The following is an 11,835-nucleotide window of genomic DNA, read 5'->3' as shown; positions in this document are numbered from 1 at the left end:
AGACTATTGTTCTAGTCTGGGACACAATCATTGCGTAAATATAGCCAATCAGGAAGCAGTATTAATGTTCTGGATAATGGGGGAGTGGTGCAAGCTTCACATGACAAGCTACCCAGACAATAAATAGGCAACCACACTTGCAATTTCCAATCTTTCTAGTTGTATATTGTTATACAGTACAATGCAGTCAACAGGTATAAGAAACTGTTCATTCAAATAGTTTAAGAAAATGAGAGTTAATAGGGTTACAGAGAAATAACATACCCGCGGTGGCAAAAAGAGGTACTGTAGCTGAAGTGGCCTAAAGAGAGAGAGATATAAATAGTCTCTCTTGCCACACTGCAGTTAGAGTCACATAAACACAAGCAGCCAACAGGCTGAAAGTGGACACTAGTCAGAGAGAGACAAACAAAGACAGAAACCTAGAGACAGCACTATTGTTTTAAGTTGTCAGCCATATTCCTTGTCCGACACCACTCTTCTGGGCAAGGTAGTCAGAATGTCACATGGCAGTTTCGTCTTCACTTCCACGGCTTTGCGCTCCCTCCAGCTGGACGAAGACATGCTGGAGAGAGACAACTACAAGAAGAAGATGGCCTCCCGTAAGCTCAATGGCTACGTGTTGAAGAAGGAGGCCAGGGACAGGGAGTCGCTAAGGACCAGCATTGTCCTGCCACCAGCGATATGTTATGATCTAGTCATTCAGAATGCTCTTTATACAGGAGACACTGAAGCTGTGCAGCGCCTCTTCCCTAAAGGCTCCACTGCCAACCTCATCATTGAGCCACAGGGTGGAGACATGCGCTGGGTTGCAAGAGGAGAAGGTAAGACAGACACAGATAAACACACAAGAAACTAGACAGTACAACCAAAGATGTCCCAAAGTGTACTGTAATTATTACAAAGGCCGTTTACATTTATAGGACATGACTACATCTTTTTCTCCTATTATTTTTAAGTGCTGTCTTTAGATACGAGAGTGTATAGGGACAGGAATGGGGTCAGAGAGAGAGACATGATGGGAGTCAGATTCAAAACTGGCTGAGCTTCCATGCAGCCCATGAGGACGTTAAAGGGCCAGTTCACCTCTGGGACAACCAGATCTTATTGTATTGTTTTTTGGGACACGATCAACACAATCCTGAGTTATTTTTTGTGTTCAATCTGTGTTTTGAGATATTTTAGTATTTCAGAATGAATGATGATGCATTTTGCATCATATGATGCAGAATGATGAGTCATATGATGCAAAATGCATCATCATTCATGCTGAAATACTAAAATATCTAAAAACACAGATTGAACACAAAAAATAACTTGATTGTGTTGATCTTGTCCCAAACAACAATAAAATAAGATCTGGTTGTCCCAGAGGTGAACTGGCCCTTTAAGTAGTTTGCATCTCTTGGAAGCAATGAAATGTGTTGACATTCAAGGGACCAGTCCAAAACATATAAATCTGTTCCATTGTGCTGATATTTCATCATGTATGTATGTGTTTATTGCTTAGTCCCCAAAGGGAAACACGTTTTGCCACCAGAGCGAATACAAATACACAAAATCATACTGAAGCATTATTTATTATTCTCTGTCAAATGATTGGTTTGACAGTTATTTCCTCCATTAACTGATTGATGATTGAATACTTTATAAGACAGTAATGTAAATGAGGTACAGTCAGACATTTGGGCTAAAAGGATAACAAAACAAAAAGAAAACGTTCTGGAGACTCGTTCCATTGTGGTTCAGTCCAGGAATCATGTGTGACTCTACTGTTGATCAACATGGCAGCTGCTGTTTTATTTTGGTCCAGTGTTACTACTTGACCTGCAAAGTTTTTCAGTCACTGATATGATCATGCAGCAGCTAGTGAGTGACTACCACATCATAGTGATGCCCTTGCCCTAGTTATAAAATAAAACATGCAATAAAATCATCTGCCTAACAATTCTCTGATACTAGAGGGAGGATAATCTATAATCCTGTGTCACACAATTAAAACTTAACCTAAATGCTCTGAGAGCTTGGGTTCATGATGTGCATGTGAGCAATGTGAATAGGTTACATGTGATACAGCAGTCATTTGCCTCTGGGCCAGAGCCCGGGTAGGTTCCTAGGCCTAGGACACCCAGAATATCACATAACACCACCCTAAAATAACCCTGTCCTAGCAGACAGGCTGCATAAGAGTCCATTTCCTACGTTAGAAGCCACACTCCTGAAAGTGCAAAACAAGACAGCTGGGAGAGTTTTTTCTTTGCCACGTGAGAGTCGGATCATACAGCATGGCCACTGCGATACCTGGCATAAAGTGGCGTAAACAGAAGCCCTACCGTAGCGATGTGATTGCCACCGCTCAGGCCACAGGCTGTATCCTGCAGTTCTGGAACTGTTTGCTGGTAGGAGATGACCTGACGCTTATTAGCATCCTGGACGAGAATGAAGAGTATGACTACCTTATTGATGCCACGTATGACACCAGCAACATAGAGGAATGGAAGAACTTCCGGTTCAGATACAGAGAACTGAGTAGGTCTTCTGAATGTTTTGAGGTCATGTTAGGTTATGTCTGACACAGACATACACGTAACCACCCTTGGACAGTGTTTACTACACTTTTCACCTCTGCTTGCAGGGCTGTGGTCTTTGAGCTACGAGCAGGAGTTGACCACGCCACTCCACATCACCGCTGGCCGAGGCTTCACGGACTGCCTGAGACTCCTGCTGCAGCGTGGGGCCAATATAGAGCTGGCACCTGGTGGCACCACTGCTCTGCACGAGTCCTGTGAGACCTGCCATCCGGAGTGTACCAAACTGCTGTTGTCCCACGGCGCAAATGCCAATGCAGTGTGTGAAGAGGGGCTCATGCCCTTGCATACGTGTGCCAGCCCTGAATCCCTTGAGTAAGTCAAGTTCAGAAAAACTGCTTTTCCAAAAAGTTATGTAGACGGGAATAGTTTGTCGTCTATATTATACCTGAATGTTCTGTACTTAATTCTGCTGCAGGTGTGCCAAGCATCTCCTTCAGTTTGGTGCTGCAATAAACGCTCGAACCCTAGAAGAGGATGACACTCCGTTACACATTGCAGCTGAGAATGGCCTTCCAGAGCACATTGAACTGTACCTGCGCTATGGGGCTGCTGTGGACAAACAGAATAAACTGGGTCTCACACCACTCAATGCCGCATGCTCAGAGCAACAGGAGGCACATGAGCTGGAGCGTTACTTCATGGCGTGCAAACTGTTAGTGGAGGCCGGGGCTGATGTCCGCATTATCGACCAGGACAAGCAGACTCCACTGCACATGGCCTGTAAGCATGCAAATGCAGATGTGGTGGACCTGCTGCTGGCCCATGGAGCTGATGTTAGCGCAATGAACTATGGCTTTAAGGCCCCCCTCAACATGATCCTACAAGTGTTATGCTACAAGACTTCTCAACAGCCTGAGCGGATCGTCCGCTCTCTGCTCAACCACGGTTCTGTCCGGGTGTGGCCGTTAGCCCTGCCCACGGTAAAATCCTTATGTCTGAGACAAGGCACAATTTCATTTAACCACCTGAGTCCATATTCTGGCCATATCATAAGCGTGAGCAACTGAACATTCTGCAAAAATAGCAGATCTACAAGCTCACAATGCATTGCAACACAATGCTTGTAAAATACCGTATTTGATATTTTGACATTTGGTGTAAAGGGAGAAAATAAGGCGTTCAAAACATACTCAGGAAGACCCTGTGTGTGTATGTGTGTGTGTGTGTGTGTGTGTGTGTGTGTGTGTGTGTGCGTGCGTGCGTGCGTGCGTGCGTGCGTGTGTGCGTGTGTTTTGAATGAATACATTGAATATGCAAGCAAATCATAGAGACTAATGCAGGATTGATGTGCTGTATACTGTAAACAAGTACAGATATATTATAACAATTACCAAGTACAGACCAATAATGGTAAATGCTATCATTATTCCGTCTAGAGAAACTAAAGAGTATTGTATATTGAAGTACTGCACACTTCAGTTGAACTTGGAGTTGAATTTTTCACATTTCATGAGTCACAACATCAAGTGTTTCACTCTGCTGGAAACAGGCTACAAGTATTGCTGAATCCATGTGCTCCAAAATGTCTGCCTCCTAATTATGCAAGTGTTAATAGGAGATTAATTAGCACTAATTGCATAATTTCCAGTTAAACCCCCAGAGGGAAGACCAATCTGTTCATTTCACAAGTGTTTAATTACTCTGTTTCTTTGATTCTATGGAATCATAATCATCATCATCACTAACTTCAGCATTAAAAGTATGAATCATGTCATTTGGCTCTGGCATCTCTTCCAGGTTTTAAAACACTGCTGTATGTCTCCACGCACGATTGAAGTCCTTTTGAATGTCTACGCTCAACTCAAAATCAAAGATGACTGGGTGGAAGCTGTCTCTCCAGAGATCTTTAAGGTGATTTATTGTTTATTGTCTATCTACGTTGAGCTGGACTTCTGTAACTAACCTAGCTTTCAAACGTCATTTATAACCTTTTCAAGAAAATAAAATGTAGTATGATTTGGGAATTAGTCCTGAATATTTGCAAAACGTTAGTTGCATTATTTGTCAGTTGCATTAGGCCTATTATCAGGTATACTGGTGTATATATATACTTTATATACTGTATATATGTTCCCCATTTTCAACTGTTTTTATTATATTTTGAAACTTGCTTTGGCAATGTAAACATACAGCATGTTTTCTCATGCCAATAACGCTCCTTTGAATTGTAGATAGTAATAAATGAATAAAAATGTTGAAATACTATACGTCAGGAACTTAGGAAGTGACCCAGACGTTCTCTGTTCCCTTCCCAGGAGCACCAGGAGTTCTATGAGTCCCTGTTCTCCCTGGCCCAGACGCCTCGCTCCCTGCAGCATCTGGCACGCATCAGGCTCAGGACGTTCTTGGAGAGTCGTGTTCTCCACGTGGTCCCCAAACTCAACCTGCCCACCTTCCTCAAGAACTACCTGCTTCTGGACATCAGAGGCTACGTCCACTGAAAACATTGTGTAATATCAGTGGCGTCAGTTCAGCAAAAGCTAAGGTATGGCAACATGACTGGTTGCACAATACACCAGTCATGTTGCCATACCTTAGCAGCAACAAGCATGATACATTTATTTTAAGAAGTACATTGTATTTTCCCCCCGTTCCTAAGGTTTCTTGGGCTGGATATGGAATGGAAAGTGCAAGTGCAGCTAAACTTGGCATGTTAGTAAACGTGCCACAATAGCTTGTTAAAGAGACCATTGTGTTAAATGTCACATTTGTAGTTATTTTACTGTGATTTAACAACATAATAACTAGAACAGATAGACAAAGAGACATTCATGGATTTATATTTAAAAGTAACTTTTATTTCCCCCCCTGGACCCAGGGTATGGCAGCTGCATACCCCTGCCATACCCAATTGACGCACCTGTGTAATATAGCCTGACAGGCTAAGACTTTGACATTTGTAGTTTAGAATGGCCCACTTGTCTTTTCCTGCACTCCTTAGGCTTCAGTTTGGGTGACCCCAGAAATTGTTCTTGTAAAACAGGGTGGCTGCTAAGACTAATCTGCCTCATGCAATGCTTTTGTTCTTAATAACCTCACAGGTCCCAAATGAGTTTCTGAAGAGAAACAAGCATGTCTTTTAAAGAAAGCCAAAGTATTTAAAGTTATTACGCCACAAGGGGGTGCTATAGACTTGGGGTGACTATAGTGTCTGAAAGTGCTTTCTTTTATTCATCCTTTTATGGCCACTCTCTCTCTCTCTTCTGGGTTATGGAATGTGATACAGCGATAGTAAGAAACCAAGTGCAAAACTATGACTTGTATTTTAAAAAAAATAAGAAAAAAAATATATATACGTTTTTACATTAGCTTGACACAGTTACAAAAGATAATACATAAGTCTATGCAAAATGTTAATAATGCACAGCACTTTCCACAGGGTTGTTGAAAATCAAGGCTAGACATTTGCACAATATTATATAATAGTTATAATGGATGTGATTGTAATGGAATAATTGTCTATATTTATCCCTGTAACAAATATTTCTATGGTCAAGTATACAGCCATGTGGGCCTTTTTTATTTTTATTGTGACTGATAATTAAATGTTGAGCCTATACACGATGTGTTGTTTATTTGGATCGTAGACAAATTTAGATTATGGCAAAACGTCAGCAATGACGGCACAAATATGTTTAACAAACCCAATTCGCACTGCAATAGGCATTTAAATTATTGTTCACAACAAGCTTGTTTGGACCAGGATTTGTGTCCATCAAGGGATGGCATGTGGTGTGATTTCATTCGACATTTAACACAGCCAGCTGTAAATAACTGACAGTCATTACAAAAATATTAAAGTTGTCAAAAACACAGAACGATCATCCATTAAAGTAGCCTATGTCCAAAGAAAAATATTAAATGAAAGCTTATTGATATTCATAGTTATTAGTGCAGGAGAGAAAGAAAAAAAACATGTGGCCTTCTATTGCAAACTCAATAGCATTTGCTTAATTATTGGGTTTGAATAATAGGTTCTTGATCTACATTCTTCATGTTCAACTTAATTCACGATTCACGAACGAATAAAAAAAGGCACTAAAAATGTGTAGGCCTATTAGAACATAAAAGCTATAGGCCTACTATATCTGTTGGGGGCGCTCACGTGGGAGAGGAGAACCATTAGGTAGCAGACAGTGGATCAAAAAGAGATGCTGAAGTCATTTGTAATTATCAGAATTAGCATGGCCCGGCATGGCCTGGTCCTCCATTACTAATCAGAGTCGCTGGTGATCATGTTTATGCCCTTGTGCAATCAGACGACCAGTTGGAGGGCCCGCGCACCCAGGACTCAATAGGGCTAATCATCATCAGTTCCAATTGGCATTTAAACGCTGAAATGATCTCCGATTAAATCAACACTTAAAGAAAAGAGAAACGTGATTTGCCAAGCATATTTTTGATTATAGAGACGAGTTTCCCTAAAGCGCGCACCAAAATTATGTGCGCATCATTGTAAAAATAGGCCTAATGGCTATCACACATTGCTTCTCGGATCTATAGCACAGCCATAAAATCATTTAACGAACCATGGCTGAACATTGGTCAAGTGAGACCATTTCAAGATTGCATTTTACTGCGATTCAAATAAAGTCCACGAAGTGCGTTTGGCTGCTAGGAGGCCCATGGTTGCAAAGTGCAATGCCTGCCCCGTATTGCCGTTGACCCCGCACATAATGTCTTTTATCTGAATCTAATTTTGCACCGAGTATCTCTCTCCAGGGAGCAATTGTTGCGGCACTTTTTTCTAAGGCCAAACGCATTGTTTTAGCCACGGGAGAATAGAAAAGCCCTTTCCCCCTCAAGAGAGTGCATGGAGAAACATCTGCCTCTCCTCCTCCCCGACTCCGATGCCATCCGTCCCCAAAACACTCCAACAAAAGCCACCGTTGTTTCATGTCGTCCCTTGAATCCAAAGTAATTACTTATCATCAATCAAAATTAATAATAGCTGATTGGGTTGGTGTGGTCAACGATTATAGAAGGGGAAGGGCTGGAGCAGTCTCTCACACCGTTTCCAGTCAATGTGAACCTGGCAAAAGGGGAGGAGGGCGCGAGGGGAGGAGGGGGGGTACCCGTCTATTTGGTCCTATCCACTGGGAAACTACCGCTTCTCCAAAAGTCAGAGGCTGAATAAGGAAATGAAGCGTAATTTGAGGAAGATGGATGAGCCCCTGGGGAAACACCCCCTTTTCATTCTTGTATTGCAGATGATACAACCAAAGCTCTCTCTATCTCCCTCCCTCCCCCTCTCTCTCTCTCTCTCTCTCTCTCTCTCTCTCTCTCTCTCACACACACACACACACACACACACACACACACACACACACACACACACACACACACACAGAGGGAGAGAGAGAGAGAGAGCCAGGGCGGAGGGAGGGAGGAGTTGGGAGAGAGGGCGAGGTAGATAGAGACTCGGAGAGCGTATGTTTATGTCTCAGTGTGTGACAAATAGAGGGAAAGGTATAGTGCAAAAAGCGTCAGGTCGCATATAGCGAGCGGCGTTTCGGAGCAGCAGCCTCAGTCAGAGTCCCAGGCAGGGATGGTAGCGCAGCAGCAGCACTGGACCTACAGCAGCCCTAACTTCACTCCATCTGCGCGCTGAAGGCTTCGCTACTCGCCGAGGAGGAGGAGGACAGGACACCTGTTTTATAAGTTTCCACAGAAGAAGCGCTTTGCCTAAAAAAAAAACATGCAGAGACCCGGCGGCCACGGGACGGCATTTTCAATCGATTCCCTGATAGGAACCCCTCAGCCCAGGCCGGGACACCTGCTCTACACGGGCTACCCGATGTTCATGCCCTACAGACCGCTGGTCATTCCACAATCTCTGTCCCATTCGCATCTATCGTCCGGTATACCTCCGCTGGCGCCGCTGGCATCTTTCGCGGGGCGTCTCACCAACACGTTCTGCGCGAGTCTGGGACAGGGAGTGCCGTCCATGGTGGCGCTCACCACGACGCTGCCGAGCTTTTCGGACCCGCCGGACAGTTTCTACCCTCCGCAGGAGCTGCCCGGCCAGGCGCGGCTGAGCGCGGCCGACCCCGGGCCCAGGAGGCAGGAGAGCCCGCACTCTGAGGAGCGGCGCGCCAGCAGGGACAAGAGCTCAGAGAGGCTCAACTTTTCAGAAAGTTTTCAAACAATATCAGGTAGGGTTCCTTCCTATAGTATAGGCTACTTCTGCTGTCCTTTTCTCGTTGCATGCATGGTCACTGTTAAAAACTGTTGCGTAAAACACGGGCATTTGTTGTTATACGGTAATTCAACAGGCTATAATTCGGTATTCAAGTGTGGGCCTACAGGCCACTTATATATTTCATGGGACATTCATTTGTAATTGTAGAAATTAATTATTTATGTACTACTTTTCTCTCTCTCACACACACACTCTCACACACTCTCACACACTCTCACACACACACACACACACACACACACACACACACACACACACACACACACACACACACACACACACACACACACACACTATAGGCCTATAATTTACAGCCTATAATTTACAGCCAAATTACCTCAACGTTGAAAACTAAATGAGCAAGGACCAAACTCATTCCCCAGACATGGGCTCTTGTGCAGCCCGTTGGCCTAGCCTTAAACACATTTTTAAAGTGTGCGAAATGTACAAAATTATTATTGTATATTTTTAATTGCAGACATTTTGTAAAGCACTGTTGACCAATAAACCAATCTGCAGTGGCTTAAATTGCACTGTTGATGACCAATAAACCAATTTGCATCTGCAATGGCTTTAAACGAGCCAGTGCACTTATTTATAGCTTAGGCTACTTCCAGCTGAACTTTGCCTGGCATAAACAAGCGAAAACACCCTGTTGTCTAAAATGTGCTAAACTCAAACTGTAATTCTTCTTCTTTAACACTTTTAGGTGAAACCAAACTGTACAGTTCAGACGACGAGAAGCTGGACCTCAAATCGGCGGACACGGCTTGCAGCGACAGAGAGGACTGCAGCTCGGCGGACAGCGAAAACGAAAGTTTCTCGGACGGAAACAACTGTGGCTCGCTGTCCCAAAAGAGCAAACTGAAAAGCGGGTCACAGGAGACGCTGCCAACGGGCACCTCCGCGGGGAAGAGCAGGAGAAGGCGAACAGCTTTCACCAGCGAACAGCTGCTCGAACTCGAAAAGGAATTCCACTGTAAAAAGTACCTCTCGCTAACCGAACGCTCCCAAATTGCGCACGCACTTAAACTGTCCGAGGTGCAAGTTAAGATCTGGTTTCAGAACCGCAGGGCCAAGTGGAAACGGATCAAGGCCGGGAACGTCAACAACCGGTCGGGAGAGCCCGTGAGAAATCCCAAAATCGTGGTACCCATCCCAGTGCACGTCAACAGGTTCGCTGTGAGGAGTCAACACCAACAAATCGAGCAAGGAACAAGACCATGAACTAAGATGGAGGGGGGAAAAGAGGGGAGAAAAGAAAGAAGAAGAAAAACCTCCATTGGACTTTATGTTCCACTGATTTGTTTTGAATGCATGAAGCACAAAAGAGGATTCTATTATTTTGACCAAGAGACGAAATAGAGAAATGTTCTAAACCTCCAGGAAAAGGAGGGTTTTGCTGGTAGACAGATACACTATTTGCCAATGCTCTCGATTTTTATTTATTGTTTTGTGAATATGTAAATATACCTTTGTCAATATGACACAAATGAGCACTATGATGAGATTGATGATTTTTTTTAAGTATTTATAAATGTAGGGCCTAAAAGTTTTGTTGATTATGTGCATGTCCTCTACTCAATTTGGTGAATATTTTCAATTTTTGTATTTGCTACATTTTGTTGGTCGCGTCTGCATGTACCTTTCCTTAGACCATTTTCTTTTCTTTTTCTTTTTTCCTTTCTTTTTTCTTTTTTGCAACTGTAGGAACCACATTTGCCAGCTGTTGTGAGAAAAAAAGATGTGAAGGAAATAAATGACCAAACGAGGAAGAACTGTAAAGGATACTGACTTAATAATAAATCAGTTTATATAAAATTGATTGACGGATTGAATCTTATTTTTATATATTATTTTATCTGGAAACAGTGGTTTCAGCTGAAATTTCAGGACAAAATATGCTCATTGTGCTTTATAATTCATTAACCAACTAGCAACGAGTTTACAATGAGGCCTTTTAAACTGCTTAAGTTAAAACATAAATAAATAAAAAATGGGCTATATACTTCAATATATCAGTTGTTCCAAAATAATTCATTATGAAAAAGTACAATTACTGTTTGTAACACAAATTTAAACAAGCAACATTTGGGGTGTATTTCCTATCAGAGGTCAAAGTAATTACTATATTTTAGTATAATTATTATTACTATTTGAGAATATGTTTCTACTTAATATTAAGTCCAGTTTTTCTATGCATGGTGGCTAAATGTACATGGATGGTACAGGTGGTCTGATTGGACAGGGTATAATGTATGTCTTCAGTTGTGAATTAAAATTCTTATAGCCATGCACTTTATTTATGTGAACTTCTTCACAAAGCAGCAAAGATAATTAAAGACTTGGAGGGGTCTTTTTAATAGCAGCTCGCAGTCATTTATCTCTCTTTAGGAGTCCATGCATGTTGTCTCAAGCTGGACTGATGGAGGCGGTTAGAATGGCCATGTCCTACACATTGTAATGAACCACTCAATCTATCACTGTTCTGGGACCCCACTAAAGAGCCCTCAACAGCTCATATCCAATTTTATTTGGAATTACTGAGAGTCAATTAAAGACATCAACTAACAAATACATAGCCTATAACATAGCACATGTTATTATTATTATTTTAATATAGTAAACTACTGGATATTATTTGCACTCTTGTGTATGTAAAAAAGAATACCTGCTCAATTAGCATAACTATGTGAAATCAGGTTTGCAATTTGGCCTCAATCTCAGACAGGTATATAGTGAAATGAAAATGCTACGATCTGACCAAATATACCAGGAAAGGGAAAGAAGCCTGAGGTTTTATGCAAGCTTTCATAATTCCTCACGTGGCATGGTGTGGGTTTAGACAGATCTCTTTGAACTGCTTCCAGAAAAGCTTGCATTAGAATAATTTAACTAAATCAACATTTCAGATGGGAGAGAAGTGATTGGGTTCCCTACAGCCACAATACAGAGTAAAATCTGCAGTGTTGATTTAACTCAACAAGTCTAAGAATGGACAATCTTTAAATTAAAACAGGATTTTACTTTGTAGGAGGTGTA

At 42.3% G+C, this 11,835-nt stretch overlaps 2 protein-coding genes across 2 annotated transcripts; both read left to right on the top strand.

The window, feature by feature from the left end:
• Window positions 1-499: 499 nt before the first annotated feature.
• Window positions 500-5,032, top strand: asb10 (ankyrin repeat and SOCS box containing 10; the record flags this gene model as incomplete). Its single annotated transcript, XM_080725394.1, has 5 exons — window positions 500-824; window positions 2,636-2,903; window positions 3,007-3,511; window positions 4,329-4,442; window positions 4,847-5,032. 5 exons carry the CDS (start codon window positions 500-502, stop codon window positions 5,030-5,032), a joined length of 1,398 nt encoding a protein of 465 aa, XP_080581520.1.
• A 3,257-nt stretch (window positions 5,033-8,289) lies between these two features.
• On the top strand, window positions 8,290-10,020 carry gbx1 (gastrulation brain homeobox 1; the record flags this gene model as incomplete). Its single annotated transcript, XM_080725478.1, has 2 exons — window positions 8,290-8,746; window positions 9,503-10,020. The coding sequence occupies 2 exons, from the start codon at window positions 8,290-8,292 to the stop codon at window positions 10,018-10,020; spliced, it is 975 nt and encodes a 324-aa protein (XP_080581604.1).
• Window positions 10,021-11,835: the final 1,815 nt, after the last annotated feature.

The sequence above is a fragment of the Nannobrachium achirus genome, assembly GCF_963921795.1.
Source record: "Nannobrachium achirus genome assembly, chromosome: 5".
In the NCBI taxonomy this organism is placed as follows: Eukaryota; Metazoa; Chordata; class Actinopteri; order Myctophiformes; family Myctophidae; genus Nannobrachium; species Nannobrachium achirus.
Note: the sequence above shows the minus strand (reverse complement) of the source record. Positions and strands in the feature narration are given on the sequence as shown.